The 17,166-nt window shown below is 40.6% G+C and overlaps 2 protein-coding genes across 5 annotated transcripts in view; one reads left to right on the top strand and one right to left on the bottom strand.

The window, feature by feature from the left end:
- The window catches only part of nbeal1 (neurobeachin-like 1), an 87,169-nt gene extending 80,797 nt beyond the window's left edge, over window positions 1-6,372 (bottom strand). For all 4 annotated transcript variants that reach the window (XM_061802107.1, XM_061802152.1, XM_061802135.1 and 1 more), the window contains exon 1: window positions 6,355-6,372. The gene's annotated coding sequence lies outside the window, so the exon portion shown is untranslated. The remainder of the gene's footprint in view (window positions 1-6,354) is intronic.
- LOC133491174 (xin actin-binding repeat-containing protein 2-like) overlaps window positions 1-17,166 on the top strand; it is a 75,542-nt gene that overhangs the window by 19,447 nt on the left and 38,929 nt on the right. The window contains exon 2 of the mRNA XM_061802094.1: window positions 9,865-9,976. Coding sequence (XP_061658078.1) covers window positions 9,865-9,976 — 112 coding nt within the window. The remainder of the gene's footprint in view (window positions 1-9,864; window positions 9,977-17,166) is intronic.

The raw sequence follows: 17,166 nt of genomic DNA, 5'->3' as shown, positions 1-17,166 counted from the left end.
ACACTCTAAATTGCCCCTAGGTGTGATTGTGAGTGTGGCTGTTTGTCTCGATGTGCCCTGCGATTGGCTGGGAACCAGTTCTGGGTGTACCACACCCCCTGCCCGTTGACAGCTGGGATAGGCTCCAGCACTCCCCGTGACCCTTGTGGGGATAAGTAGCTAAGAAAATGGATGGATGGATGTTCATATCGCTGACTTCAATATCTCCAAAACCATCAGTTTCCAGGAAACAAAAATAACGTCATTTTTTTACACAGCGTATAACAAAGCAAGCCATTTTCACACGTTATATTGGTCAATAATTTTTGAAAATAACATACATGGGGGACTGACCAATAGGATTCATTTGTAAAAGAATATGAACTTGACCAAATTTTGACCTTGGTGGTTTTGGCACCACACCGAGTACTGGGGTTACTATAAATACTGTATTTACCAGAGATAAGCCACTCGAATCACATGACTTGACTAAAGTCACACTGAAGTTGCCAATTTTATGACTTGTGACTTGTATGGCTAAAACTTGTAAGGCGACTCAGTTTAAGGCCTCTTTATACTCCCACACTTGTCCCCGGATTGCATCGTGTGACCTACGCATTGCCCTGTTTAGCACCTCTCCAAATCTTGCCATGCACACATCAAAAACATTTGCTGCGGAGATCGTCTCTTGTGATGTTTCCGTTTTAGTCATATGCAGTGATGACTCCCCGTTCCTCCCTGCTCCACATACCAACTACATCGCTGTCTTCTTGATTGATTTTGCAGCATAATTAAACATATCATCCGATCATTTAGGTCCATTTGTTCAAGCAGACTGTTCCACAGTTTCCATTGTTGTTGGTTTGTTCCTTGCCACGAAAAGAAAGTAAAAACGGCTGCTGGAAATTTCCAAAAAGTGTTGAGGAAAATCCACCCTGTGGCGTCCTAGCCGATTGCGGCAATAACGACAGCCCGACTTGGTAAAGAACGGCAGTAAATTTTCAAAACTGCGCACATGATAGCATTCAAGTACAAAAGTATAGGGCCCATATGAACAAACAACCATTTGCACTCACAATCATGCGTAAGGGCGATTTAGAGTCTCCAATTAATGGGTATTTTGGGGATGTGAGAGGAAACTGGAGAGCCTGAAACCCAAGAAAACCCATTCATGTAGAGGGAGAACATGCAAACTCCAGACAGGCAGGCCGGGATTTGAACATGCGTTACTAACAGGGGAACTTTGGGCATGTAGCAGACGCTTACTGGGAAATCCCCCAGTCTCATAGTTATCCATCTTCTACATAGAGGGAGCTAACATATGTTATAACCTAACCCTAACCTAACCTTAAAACTAAAGTTGATCAAAAGATTTACACATATATGTACGTTCGCTGTTTGTCTTTCTGAGACGTCCATAGCGAACATGAACACTTGGCGACAAGCATGGATGGGGATGTTTCAGACTTGCTCGAAGTTAAAAAATATACAAGAATGCACGTAAATCACGAGAAGACCTTTCAGCACTGTGAGCGCTCAGACTATCACACCAGTCCCCAGAACTGTGAGGCCAACGCTCTAACCAGTTGTTCACAATATTATTGTGTGGTGTTGTCCTTTTCGAAAAGAACTTCGGTGTCAGAAGGGGCGTCGGAAAAATGCAAATATCTCTGTTGTTCGGCTTCCGTAGTAGCAGGCAATGCGCGTTTTCAACGGCAGAAGTGACGATGACGTCAAGGACAGATGACGCGACTAATATGGCGACCACTTGGATGTCGAGGGACACTCAATTGCGCAACTTTGTGCATGGATGATGCGCTCTCCGCTCACTTTTTTTTCCGTATAGAATACTATTATATGTATTTTTTTATTACAATATCTATTTTAGAATGTTCATAGGGATGACACCCGGGCTTTGAGTAATCACTAAAGTAACCAGTAGTCTTATGACAATCAAGATTTTTGGGGGAATTTGAAAAAAAAAAAAAAAAAACAGAAAACGGATCTGATCACAAGATGGAGCAAAGACAATAAGTTCGAGAGAGTTGAACAAGAATGACTGAGTACAGAATGCTGTACAAGGAATCTGCTTCAGAGAGTGACCGTGACAAAGTATGTAGTAATGATCCGGCATTGCCTTTCCATAGGGCATGAGGCGGGGTACACCCTGAATTCGTTGTCAGCCAATCGCAGGTCACATAGACACAGCTGCGCCAACATGCCAGGTCATAAAAGCCAAAAGGCACATTTGCAGCTCGAGGCAATTGGCCAAAGAACTGTCATAATGGCTGTGAGTGGTGTATACGCCATGTGTGGAAAACTTACAGATAAAAGTTACAATACAATTAGAAATGATTTTCCCAAACTGTGAGTGAGTTGTTTTCTTGGCAGGCTCACGTGAGTCATTTATTGGCCACTAAAGCATTACACCACCGATCATCAGCTTTGAAAGGTATCGACAAACTTGCCTCTAAGCTGTGCGTAATTGTGTACCGGTGATGTGGTTTCTGTACACAGACATTCTGCGTTGCACACACATACACACAAAAAAAAAAACCCTGAATTGAAAGTACAATGTAACATGACTATTCAGTTTGTGCCATTTTGCAATGTGATTCAATGAGTGAGGAGTGACTTTCTGCATCCGATTCACATACATTTTACGCAGCCTGTCAACTGACGTTTACAATGACAGCATCCTTATGCCTCGCCCACCAATGTTATCAAAGCGATTTGGGCATCGTAGAGCGAAGACAAGCGAGACATGCTACTTATGTTTACCCTTGTGGTGAAAGTAAAAATGTAAAAAAACAAATGCTCTTATTTCAAGATGGAATGACTGTCAGAGTATGTGCAAGTAGAAGAAAAAGCAATGAAACCGGATTAGATTTTCTCCATTTTCGAGCCGGTCTGAAAAATGTGTTGTGAAGCGAAATTAGCAAGTGAGTTTACGGAAGGAAACTTGAAGATAGAATGGAAGCTGGACTGCCTCAAGCGTCACATTCCACACAGGACATTTGAAAGCAATTAGAATTATATGTAGATTTAGGTTGGAAATGGGTTGTTTTCACTGACGTCACATTTTTTGCTGAATTACCCATACCCCACTGCACGCCGCCATTTCACCTCTCTACCTAACGTGCACTAGTGTAGTAGCGTGCAGAATGTTCTCCATTGCTGTTTGTGTTTTTGTGGTTCACGGGCATCTCAGGACTCAAGTACACAAGAGAGGACTTGTTAACCATCAGAGAGCCTTCTCCTGACTTTTTTGACAACTCTCACCAATTCGCTGAAACTCTTTCCAGAGTTGGTCGTCGGCGCGCTCTTCAAAGCCTCGTGACAAAGAGGCTTGGAATCCGGGATACAAGTATGCCTTGAAAGCGGGGGCATCGTCTAACGTTTCCGATGAAAGACTTTGGACGTTCTGCGGCTCTGTGCTTCACGGAGACTTGGCTTTGTGGACGAGTTCCCGACACTGCTATCATGCTGTCTGGCTTCAACCTCAATCGTCATGTCGCCGAGCTACGCTAACACGCTTAATTGATACTCTTTTCAGAAGGCCAACATTACAGTTAAGATCCTTTCTTGTTAGTCACTTGAAAGATTTGAGAATTCTGTGAAATACTGGATTGGTTTAGTCTTTTGTCTTCCTGCCATCGTCATCAAATTTTAAACAAATAATAAACATTTTCACTTTGCTTGTGGTGAACAAAATTTTACTTTTTTGGAAAAAAAAATGAAATAAATGGAGTTTGCCTTGATATTAAAAAATAATATTCCACCGCCTTTCTTTTTCTTTTTCTGAGTTCCATGATGTGTCTATGTCACGTAGCCTAGTAGTCAGTCTGGGCTAGATGTGCTGTCGGTTGCGTCTTCAATAAATGCAGTAAGAAAGATAATGTTGTTCACCTTGCGTATGTATGAGTAACCGAGCTTTGGGATAGAAAATGGCAGCCATTCGAGGCAGCACAACGGGTGACGTCACATGAAAACAACCCATTGGGATCTGTACTTCGTTGGGGGAGAGTCCCAAAGAGAAAAGGAATGAGCTGACACGACGGGTAAACAAATCAAACCCAGAGCAAGTTAAAATTCTCACCAACAATGTTCTGCTAGCCATCAACAGGAATGCATCTCTGCTGTTAGTTGAATAACTTCATAATCACATGGCAAAGTACATGAGTATACCAGAAAGGTGACGAAGCAAAAGTTATGCCACATGACAGGACACAAGTGGGTGGAGGGAGCTGAGTGGTCAACACAAGTGAGGACAGCAAACATGAACAGGTGGACACAACCGCCAAAATCAACACACAAGACATGGAACACAAGAACAAAAATAACCCAACCCAACAAAACTTGAGAACATGACAGATTTTCACATAGGCTTTTACCTACTAAAGTTACCAATGCAATCCCCAGATTTGTTCAAATGACGATTAACCATCTATCAATTTTCTATAGGACTGTCTTCATTAGCGTCACTGGTGAGCTGGAGTTTGAATACATCCTGGACTGGTCATCAGCCAACTGTTGGGCAGATAATGTAAATAAACATCATTGGCCAATTTTGAGTCTTCTGTCACCTAATGATATTTTTTAAATTTCAGAGGCGGTAACTGCTATTATACTATTCTGCTACAATTATTACTATCAAAAATAATGAAAATTGAATTTTTCCACTGTAGGTCAAATTTTGGACTTCCTAAAACTCTTATTAGGTATAAAATTATTGTGTTAGCCATATTGTACTGATCAGGCAGGGCATTGTATGACCTTCCCTATGTCATAATTCCATTTCGAGATCAGAAGTATTTACTATATTACATTTTCCAATTCGCCATCATGGTTCCCTTGTGTGATGGCATTACAATAAATGAGTTCCATCCATCCATCCATTCATTCATCCATTTTCTTAGCCGCTTATCCTCACGAGGGTCATGGGAGAGCGAGAACCTATCCCAGCTGTCAATGGGTAGAAAGCAGGGTACACCCTGAACTGGTTGCCAGCCAATCTCAGGGCACACCAAGACAAACAGCCGCACTCACAATCACACCTACGGGTAATTTAGAGTGTCTAATTAATGTCGCAGGTTTTTTGGAATGTGGGAGGAAACCGGAATTCCCAGAGGAAACCCATGCAAGCAGAAGGACAACATGCAAACTCCACACAGGTGAGTCCGGGATTGAACCCGGGACCTCAGAACTGTGAGGCCAATGCTTTCCAGCTGATGCACCGTGCCGCTCAATAAATGACTTAATAGGTAAATACTGTACATAAAAAAGATATTGAAGATGAAAAACAACTCTCGAATTAATGCCACAGATGCTCTGGTCAAACTCCGAATTGATTATTTTGAATTGGAATTTAAATTGAGCTGAATTCTGGGTAGGAGGCAGTTTTTATTAAATATTTGAAGGTTTGATCACACTTGTGTCCATTGTTAGACAATTTTAATTCTTATATCCACCCGGCTACAAACAAGCATATTCCAGATTGAACTATTTTCGACCTTTGAATAATTGTCTGTTTGGAAAGCAGAAAGTTAGCCAACATGTGAGAAGGACGACTAATGAATCACATTAAGGATAGAAAGGTCAGCAGCATTCTTGAGAGACCATAAATGCATAATGGTATGTTCTTGAAAACCAAGTAGCAACAAAGATTATTGGTGCGAGAATGAAAATGTCAGTGGCCAATGCAAGGCAAAAATCAGGAAAGTTCCTGTCTATGTGAGACTTGAATAATCATCTCTCCCTCTTATTGGCAGAGACCAATGCGAAGAGTCTTAAGAAGGATAGCACCGAGTCATCTCTTCAGGCATTATGGTGTGCACATCACTGTTACCATGGTTTCACTTTCACCCTGTTTGAATGGCCTTGCTGTTGGCATATGTGACATGAAATGGTCCCAGATGGCTAGAATTGATTTCATGAGCTGAAATTCTCTTAAGTGAATACAGTCCTCCCTCTCCATTGTGAACGTCTGGCACCATTCCTACATATTTCTGGCATTTATTTTTTCCTGTTCTTCCCTCTGTAAATCTGTAAAAACCACAACAATACACCTTCGCCAACATAAGTGAGTCCCCTTCATTCTTTCCCTTTTCCCCACTACACATGGGAATCAAAGAAGTGCAGTGCTCTAGATGCAAAAGTCTAATAAACACTTGCTCACAAGTGTGGTTTTACTGTATGTCCTTGTAATCAGACTTTCTGATGAAAAAAAGATAATCTTTGCAGACCATAGGATGTTTCCCAACTGTGACTTACAAAGATGTTCTGGTATACTTGGCTTTATTGACGGATTCTTGGCCCATTTCTGAATGAATCCTGATTTTGAATGTCGGATTAACATAATGAATACATACTTACCTGGATGGATCCAACTTTTCTTCAAGAGTGAGGCTCAGTTGTGTGTGTGGCCTTCATGTACCAGTATGTACCAGTATGTACTCCCAACAATGTCTGTCAACCATAGTGTTGTCATGAGCAGAACTCGAGGCTGAACTCAAGGAACACGACTCTGGAGACCAGGTACTGTTTGAGCAGGAGGTTTATTCAGTTCAGGTTCGATGCATCTCTTTGCATTTGTCCAAGGGTGTATTTTTCATACTCTTGATACTGTGCTGAGAGAGACAGCAGAGTTGTTAGCCAACTTTTTCAACATCCCCACTATGTGTGCTCAAAATGTTTTATTTACAATAATGAACACCTTGAGATGTAGTCTCGTTGACAAGAGCGTCCCACAGAGTGTTGGGTCATCAGGTTGAAAGTTTTTCAGCCCCTTTTTAGCTGTGATTGGCTGCAGCATCCTGGGACCCTGAATGGGATAAGTGGTATTGAAAATGAATAGATGGACAGATTGATGGTAACAAAAAGAAAATTGAAGGGCTGTAGTAGATTAATGGCATTTCACTTCATTTAAATGCAGATAATTGATTTGATATAAAAGTACATTGAGTTATGAGATTGGTCACATAATTAAACTCACGTCAAGGGAAAAAACTGCACTCGTATTCCTTGGCTTGTTTATAATATAGCAACTCTGGGATACAGTCATACTTTGTATATCTAATTCACATACCGGTAATTGAAATATGGAGCACTAAAAGGGGTAGTTATGTTTGCATGCAGAAAATTCCAATCCTCATGTTCTTTAAAAAAATGTTTCCTTATTTTCTGGTGTCAAACTCATTTGACCTTAACTATAAGAGCGTTTTTGTTTCAATAATATACCATTTGCTTAAACCTGCAAGGATGGTCTGGGCTGAGAACCCTACATTTCACATGGTAGCTTTCCTTGTGGGATACAAAGTTTCCTGTCATGCATATGTGCCGAGTCCAAGTGCTATTCCTAATATACTTGTTGTCAGTGAGTGACATCTGTGATTCCCTTCCATTGTGAAGTCAAACACACATTTTGTGAAACATGGAGCACAGGGGAGCCAGTTTCAACCATATGACAGTGCTCGGTGCAGCTCAGTGAGTGGAGCTTCATTCGAGGTGAGCGCCGTGAGAGAAAGATTGAGAGTGACAGTGACAGAAAGGGAAAGACTATGAACTCTCCATGATGTGTGTATGTGCGTGAGAGAGATACTGTGAACCTAGGAGAGACTATGCAAATGAGAATGCATGTGTTTTAGAGATTTGCATCTTTGAGGGAAACATTTTTTTTCTTTCTGTGCATTTTTTCAATTATTACTTGACACCTAATAATTGCATAATTTTGCCTTGGGTACATTGTGCATTGCGTGACTGTAGTGGCTCCATTATGACGCCCTGCAAGATACGATTCAAAGACCGCTATGGGGAAAACATAATTTGCATAAAACAAACAACCATACATTTGCAAGCACAAACACACACACGCACACACACAGGATTTGCAAGTAGAAAAACATGTCGTCTAGGTTGGCTCCTAAGTTGTTACAAAATGCTTGCAGAAAAAAAACATTTCACCAAGGACATGTCCTTAATGAATCTTTTTATAGTAGAATTAATTACCTACAGCAGAATAGAATCTATTCAAGTTCAACCAAGTACCCTTCCCGTCAACATATACCATGCTCATCCATATTTAGTTATGATTATGTGTAGACCAGTGAAGCAACACTGTTGGTGTCTGAAATTGCCAGATGGCCTTGATAACCTGGATTCGAATCTGAGTCTGTCCTACTTTTTCAGCGTCAGACTGTCGAAGAAACAACATGTACTTCCCTATGGATCAAACTATACAAACCGAAAGGATGGGATGGTGCCGCACTGATGTTGGGAGATCATGACTCTCAATTAACCAAACTGCATGAATTTCAAAAGAAGTTTTCAATGCATTTTTTAGACTTCCTTAACTACTGCATCCGTGACGGGGAAAAAATGATCAATATTCTTTTATGTCAGGAATAACCGGAACCTTGACAAAATATGTCTTCTGAAAATCAATCAATAAAATCAATCCCACTGTTTTTATGTTGCTTCTATGAGTTGAAACTATCTAAATATCAACAATGAAAATACTAAATGCCATTTTTAAATCCACTGACATGTTCCATTCTATAATTTGCTCATTTCAGGTATGATTCCACCAAATGGGCCAGGTCAGTTTGAAACACATTTGATTGTTTAATCCCAATCATGCTTGGGATGAATTCAAAATAGTGTAACATCGTAGCAGCGAGACAATGTGTAACTCAACAATAAATTAAACAAAGCATAAACGCCGTAGACAGCTTTGCTGAGATTAGCTAAGAAAAAGCTACACAAATGGATAAATTCCTCTCAATCATCTTGTGTGATTTGTGACAGTGGTGAAAGAACTATGTTTTGGATCAGTAGCCTTCCCCTGGTGCTGTGTTTTATTTATTTATTTATTTTTACTGTGAAAAATAAAACTTTGCTTGACAGAAAACATAAAAACATTTCCCCACCCACCCCAAAAGGATAGAAGTAAGAAACTGGAACTACTATCAAATTTAATTAGAATAAAATGAAAAGTCCACATCAACCACGTGATGTTGGCCATGAGTTGCTCTTGTCTTCAAGTATGTCGACCTCCTTGAGACTAGCCTCCTCTACTTTTATAAGCATGTATAGACAGACAGTGTAGACAGAGAAACTTTATTGCGACCATTTGGGTTATTTAAAACACTTTGCTAAATATGTTATTGGGGGTACACCATGTACTGGTTGCCTTCCAATCAGAGAACACATACAGTATGAAAAGCATTCATACACGTGCAGACAATTTAGAGTCTTCAATAAACCTACAATGCATGTTTTTGGAATATGAGTGGAAACGAGAGTACTCAGACAAAACCCACGCAGGCCACAGAGAACATGCAAACTCCCCAGAGGAAAACGGGAATTGAGCTCACAACCCCTGGAATGTGCAGGCGGATGTGCAAACTCCGTCATCATCAGCTGCTTTTTTCTTCTCGTTGCACGCTCCAGCCTTATTGCGCATTGTCTGCTGTATCACGGAAGGGACAGCTCTTTCTGCACAACTCAGTGGACAGCGGCATACATGGCTTACAATACGACCATAATTTATAATACTGACTGGGACCCCAACAAAAGGGTGCAGAAAAGTGGGACACTAGAAACACTATATAGATAACATAGCAGAAGTAACAAATTATTGATGGGGATTGTGAGTTGAACCAGCCACAATCCATTGCCATCTCTTCAATTATAAAGCATTTTCTTTCCATTCGACTTACCGGTACTAGACCTTTTTTACCTTTTAATTTACAAATCAACCAAATCCCATGCTGATATGACTTCAGTTTTATAGCCTTTTTTTAATGAATGGGTAAAAAAAACAACAAAAAAAAGCACAGGTGTTGTGATGTGACAGGTCTCGCCTTTTGTTCTCTCTCTAAGCAGGAAGTGACAAGCGTCCATGGATCACCATCCAAACGAGGGACATCCAGAAGTATTGTGCTGCCTGATCACCCAGGAGATAAGACGATGGGCTTGTGTCTGGATGACAGTTTCTGTGAGTACTTTCCAAGAAAATGTGATTTGTGATGTGTGAAAGGAGACCCTGTGTTCTTCACTGGTCCACTTAAATAACAAATCCAGGTTTAGAACGTAAAAAAATAGCATCTTTGGAACAATAGATTATTCTTTCCAGATAAGAAATGTTTTAGTCAGCGCTTAAATCTACATCTTTTAGATTGTTCCCTTCCAGAATGTGATAGCAGCACTGAAGAAATCACCCATAAGTTGTTTTCAGATGATTGTGCACATCTAATTTAGTTGTGTGTGTGTGTTCTCCCATTTCTTACTGCGTGTGCGTGTGCATGTGTGCGTGTGTCTTTGTGTGTTGGTCCAGTTAACTCACAACTCAGTCACTTTGCTCCAAAGTTCAATGCCCTTGAGGTCGTGCAAATGTTGCCAAATGTTTTTTAAAAATAATGACACAATTCAAACCACTACCACGCATGGCATCATGAAATCTTTGCTTAGCTTATGAGATCCCAGTTCAGCAAGGATCACCCAAGAATAACTAATAATAATAATTAAAAATGAAGAAAAGAAAGAGTAAGCAAATATACAGGGAGACTTTAAATCAACGCTTAGCCTGTATGCAACTATTTAAAAATTTGTTGGTATTTATTAAACTTTACAATTCAGTATTTAGTAATATATAAAATGAATAAGTACTAGTAATACTGCTGATGTCCATTCCCAACTGCATACTGTATATGTACCGTATTTTTCCATGCAAAGACACGTATAATTCTGCTGTCCATTCATATTATGTGCATAGATAATGTACATATATAAAGTAGCATGCATTCTACTCTTCTCTTCATGTGTTTTACTTCCAAAGTGCTAACATGAATAAACAGCCAGCCAAACTCCTTTTCAAGAGCCAGGAAGTGAGCGTGCTTGCTCCTTTAATGACTTCTTAACAGGTCAAGTCGGGTGACACAATGAAAATGGAGTGAAACTAGAAAAAGAAATACAAAACATACTAAATAAACTGCAATGTCAAATCAGTATGGAGTATAAACATCTTCCATTAGTTATATGAATTAAACATTCACATTCAGTAAGTCTAAGCACAAACAGCAACAGCATTCTAGTGAAGTGAGTAGCAGATACACATACTGCTGCTAGCTATCTCATGAGAATGAACACAACATGTAAAGTTACTAAATCAGTGCAGCTCACAAATATGCACGAAGATACTGTTAAAGTTACTAACAATACTTCTGAAACATGTAAAGAACATAAATTACTCACAGCCATTGCTTTCTGACGGATTCATGCACAGGAATAAGCTGATTTCAACCTGCTACATCTTTCAACTGTTGACATGCTTTTTTACCGTTTTTCGATCTGCTCAGCGCTTCCTACTTCCTGTATTCTACCATCCATCCCTCCATCCATTTTCTGACTCACTTATCCTCATGTGCAATGTTCCCACTAAGCTGCGCAATTGCGCACTGGTCGCACACTCTCAGTGCACAAGAAAACCTATCCAGCACAGTGAACGCACTCCAAATTAATTAGACATCTTTTTTTCTGTATCATTTTCCTGTGTAATTCAGTGAGTGACAGGTGTTCAGCCAATTATACAATACGATGCAATCACGCTACGCAACCAATCACGGCAATTGACAGTAGTTTTGCATGTCCTCTGCCCGTAAACAATCCATAACTTGCAGTGCAACGGGCGGTGAATGTGATACGTTGACACCCTAAACCGAAGTAAAAAAAAAAAAAAAAAAGCTGCGGTTCTTTTAAGATGGAATGGCTGTCGGAGTATGTGCAAATAGAAGAACAAGCGCTGAGATGTGTGTGAGATCTTTTCTTTTTCGAGAGAGAAATGTTTCCTTTGCAAAATATGCAGCAAAGCTAAAGTTTTGAACAAGTTTTCTGATGGAAAAATATGGACTAAATTGAAGCCGGACTACTTCAAGCGACACATTCAGGAGAAAAGTCATTTGAATGCTGTTGGAATTATACAAAGACTCAAGATGGGAAAAGGGATTGGTACATGCTTGCGCGAGAGCACAAACGCCCGGGAGAAAAAGAACGAGCTGTCACAGAAATAAAATTCTGACCTTCAGAAAGTTAAAGTTTTCATTGACAATATTTTACTTGCCATTAAAATGAATGCATGAATGCTATCAGTTCAACAAATCCACGATCACATGGCAAAATATGTGAGTACAGTATACCAGAAAGCTGGCGAAGCAAAAACTTTGAATTTGTAAATTCAATCAATGAGACCATGTGTAAGGTTAAAAATGCACCCTGGCATACCCTGATATCAGCAAAATAAGGTAAATTAATAAGACCAGATTTGTGCATATTCTAGTGACATTTATTGAGATGCTTTATTTATGGATACAAATCATTCAATTATATTGTGACTAGATCATTTATGGGTAGTAGGAATATCAATAAAAGAAATGTCTTTGTTGGAAATGTGAATGTTTTGATGTGAACAAACTGTTGTGTCTGAAAAGTGTGTATGTCTCGTTTCTTCCAAAGCAAGACACTCACCCAGGACAAAACTGGACCTCACCGACCTAAGCCAAAGCTGGATTCTCACATTAGATACTACAAATCTCACGAACAATCTTCATTCAATGAGTTTTGTCTTTTTCATTTTAAGTAGGCCAAATGAGTTATATTAAAAGTAAACTAATGGAAATTGCTGTTCTAATTTGATTCTTTTAATCAGCCATAAAACTTCCTATGATCCTAGGTGTGATACTGGTGTGTGGCCACAGTGAGCACTTCTGATGTTACTCACAGTGGTCCTCAGTGTGCTCAGGGAGCTTCTGTGCATGCCCAGACATATAAAAAAAAATAGAGGGAACATTGCTCATGAGGGTCACGGGACTACTGGGGTCTATCCCAGCTGTCATTCAGCAGAGGCAGGGTATACCCTGAACTGGTTCCCAGCCAATCGCAGGGCACATGGAGCCAGACAACAGTCGCACTCACATTCACACCTTGGGGTAATTTAGAGCCTCCAATTAATGCATGTTTTTGGGATATGGGAGGAAACCGTAGTGTCCAGAGAAAACCCACGCAGGCACGGGGAGAACATGCAAACTCCACATAGGTGGGTCCAGGATTTGAACCTGGGTACTCCAAACTGTGATGCCAACACTATACAAGTGCACCACCATGCCCACTTTACTTAGCTATTTTTTTTTCATTTAATATTTAAGTTTAGCAATAACTGCCTTGATTGTATTTTTTTTATCTGAGTTACTTTACCTCACATTTAGGATGTTATTTTATTTTATTTTATTTTATAGGTTCAAGTACATTGCGGAGAACCACTTGTCATATAATGACAATACAGGATTTTGATTGATTGATCAATTGAATGATTGATTGATCAATTGATTGATTAATTGATTGAAAAGAAAGCATTTCTTTTCTTTTACTTTGGGCAGTATAGGCTTTCAGTAGGTATTCTATTGGAGTGTGTTCATTTTCCACTTTCGGAACAGGAAATCCATGTGCAATTTCAGTGGGATTATCAGCCAAGTCCAGCATCTCCTCAAGCCTGATAACCGTACTTTTCTCTGGTCAATGGGCTGCCAACAGCAGCTCTGGGTGGGCTCAAGTCAGTAAACACCAGTGATCACAGCTAATAATAGACAAAATACGCATGAATAATTCATATGAAATGAATTCAATCTTGTATTGTGGGAAGGATATAGCGCCAGAAAGAATGAATGAAAGGCTTTGGGTTGAGGTCAGTGGTTTACGAAACTATCCTTGCTTATGCTGTAGGGCAATGTTTGCTCACAGGAGGGATAAAAGAAGAAATCTGTTCACGTCGGCTGCTGCTGCTTCTCAAGGCTTTTGGTAGAAGGTTCACTCAAGCCTACTCTGGCTGACCTGCATTTGAGATGTTTGACACTGTCTGCTGTCACCATTGTTTGGCTGATAAGGTCATTTGCATTATGCAAAATCCAACTAAATTACATACTGTAGTAATTCTCAAAGTGTGGTCTGAGAACCATTCGTAGTTCATAGGCTCCGACTAGTGGTTCAAAAAAGAATTGCTGAATTAAATGTTCAAACTGTGGATCATGTTCCAGTGTTTTGAACTTTTAAAAAAAAATTTAATCCAGGATAGTACATTTGTTAAATACAGGGAAGTTGTATTTGACTTTTAAAGTGCCACTGTCATGAAATGGGTGATTTGTAGTATGTTATTAATCCCATCCATACATGATTTTGACATATATGGCTTTTTGTAACACCTGCCATGAAAATCCTCTCGAGAGGAAGAAGCAGGAAGTGACGTTGGAGGCAGTAGTGCTCTCAAGCAGACTTGTTTGTTTCTATTAGTTTGTCCTGCGGTAAGTTAGCTCGTTGTCCCTTTGTGTTAGCCAAAAGGCCGGGTCGTTGCATTGCTGGATATTGCTCCCACACTCGGGAGGGTGGATTTACCCTTCATAAGTTTCCAAGAGACCCAGTTCATCGTGAAAAATGGATTGCATGGGTGCAAAGGACATGAGCTTTGTGGGTTCCAAATGACAGGTAGCTGTGTATACAGCTACTAAAAAAAAACAATAGTTTAAGGGGGACCATAACGTAACAAAAGACCCGCGTTCGTAAGACAGGGGTGGTAAATGTGTCGATGTGCGGGTCGGACGGCTTCCACGTTGGGCTCACCGGTGAAGGGTTCCGCGTCGGGCTCGCGGACGAGCACGGCTTCGGCCGAGCTGGCTCATACATAGTGTCTTGGAGTTTGTTGTGAGTTAGAAATGATCCGCATATCATCTAAATATGGCTCGAAACAATAGGATAATATTGCCCTTGACACTTCACTCGATTGTGAGATGTTCTCTTCTTCGAAAAAGGTTTCCATGTCTGAAGGGGCGTGACCCATACTAAGGGCCACAAAGTGTTTTCAATGGCGAATGTCTGGGGTGACGTAACGGACAGTAGGCTGTCGAATGACACTTCTGCAACTTTGTGCATAGATGACGCGCTCTCCACTCATATTTATTTTTTCGTATAGACATTGAAGGGAAGAATTTTATATGTATTTTCCATTTCAATATCTATTTTAGAACGTTTATAGCGATCACACTTGACCTTCAAATAGTACCTTTTTGCATACATTTGGAAATATTTATTTTCAAACATTTATTTGGGTACAATTTTTGTCCTCCCCCTGCGAGATTGCAAAACTTGTTAGTGATCATTTTAAAATGGGTTTTTAATTTTATACAGGCATGTTTTTTTAGATTATGCAGGTGATTTTGAATTCAGAGTCGGGGGAGAGTATGCAGCCATGGGGAAAAAAACTTTTGTCATATCTGGTCTAACAACTGACAAGTAAATAATTTTAAACGACGTTTTGAACAGTCATCCATCTCCGGCCTCATCTCATGCCTTTCATGTAATTTTCATGTTTAATTTAGAAGCCCCTCCCTGAGCAGTTACCTTATCGTGGTGGAGGGGTTTTAGTGTCCCAATCATTCTTGGAGCTAAGTTCTCTGCGGCTTTATGGCCCTAGCAGGGGTCACTCATGACAAACAAGTCGAAGGTAACGGACCACACAAAGCACAGCTCCAAAGATCCCTATGATGAGAAAGATTATGGGATTGTTTTTTTCCTTGATCGGACGTGGGTCTCCCTTCTAGAGCCAGGCCTGAAGGTAGGGCTTGAAGGCAAGCACGTGGTTGCATGGACTGCCCCCATGGGGCCTGCCTGGGCACAGAGTGAAAGGGCAATGTGGATCCCACTTCACATGGGCTCACTACCTCCGGGACAAGCAATAGGGGTCGGGTGCATCAAACAGAAGTTCAGAGCACCCACCCTTTTTGGCGTCCTTGGAGGAGAAGCTAGAGAGCACTCCCACTGGGGACTCCAAGGTTCCACTGGAGGACTTCAACGCTCACGTGGGCAATGACAGTGAGACCTGGAGGGGTAGGTGTAATTGGGAGAAATGCCGCCCCCCCAATCATAACCTGAGTGGTGTTCCGTTAGTGGATTTCTGTACTCACCACGGATTATCCATAAGGCACACCATCTTCAAGCATAAGGGTTTACATTTTTGCATTTTCCATTTGGGACCAGGACTCCCTCGGTCGGAGTTTGACAATCGAACTAATGAGAGAGGGGCGGAGCTGTTAAACGATCACTACCTGGTGGTGAGTTGGCTCCAATGATGGGAGAAGATACTGGTCTAACCTGGTAAGCCCAAATGCATTGTGAGGGTCTGGCATAATCTTCTGTCAGAAAGAATTTCAACTCCCACCTGGCAGAACTTCACCCACGTCTCGGAGGAGTTGGGAAATGTGAAGTCCGAGTGGATCATCTGCTGCAACCTCCATTGCTTATATGGTCAATTGGAGATATGGCCGTAAGGTTTTTGGTGCATGTTGTGGCATCGATCCCCGAATCCGTTATTTGATACCAGCAATGAGGTATGCCGTCTAGCTCAAGAAGGAACCCTATTTGCCTTTTTTGGCCTGTGGAAGCGTTACAGCTAAGTATGTCCTATACTTGTATTTTTAATTGATTGTGCATTCTCCCAAAATATAACCATACTGACAGCAGTTTTGTCATACAGCCGCAATCTTGTATGGAACTTGGCCCATGGCGTAAAATTATCCATGCATCCGTTTTCCAAATGCTTGTAGGTTTTTAATTACCGGAACATCCATGCTACTTTCCATCGGACTGTTAATAGTGAATCACATTATATGTTAGCATCAACGTAGCAGACTTCTGGTAGATGAAATGACAAGTTTGTGTGAGTTTTGCAGCAAACCTTTGCACGAGTGAAAGAGCTTAAAGCAAGCATGCTTTCTCTCCTATGTGAGAGAAAAAGAGCGATTATCCAAGTGTTGTTATATAAGGTGGGCAAGAAGGAGGCATGTTTATGAAATAATCACAAAATAATAAATAATGTAAAACATTAAATGTAAAACAACATCCATCCTGTGGTGTCCGTTTTCATTTAATTCTCCAAACTAACAACTAATGTAGAGTCAGTCCAGTGCAAAATAACAAGCACACTCGGCCTTTGTCTCCATAATCTCAACAGCCTACACGTAAAATAAAGAGAGGACAGGAGACCGACATGCCAGTGAGTGCGAGGGTCGCTGAAATTGCAGCAGCAGGGAGTTAAGAGTGAGATTTATTTAATAGATTAATGAGAAATTTAAAATAACACGTATATAA

This window comes from Syngnathoides biaculeatus, chromosome 2 (assembly GCF_019802595.1).
Source record: "Syngnathoides biaculeatus isolate LvHL_M chromosome 2, ASM1980259v1, whole genome shotgun sequence".
NCBI classification, from domain to species: Eukaryota; Metazoa; Chordata; class Actinopteri; order Syngnathiformes; family Syngnathidae; genus Syngnathoides; species Syngnathoides biaculeatus.
The sequence above is the reverse complement of the archived record's forward strand: the minus strand, read 5'-3'. Positions and strand labels throughout refer to the sequence as shown.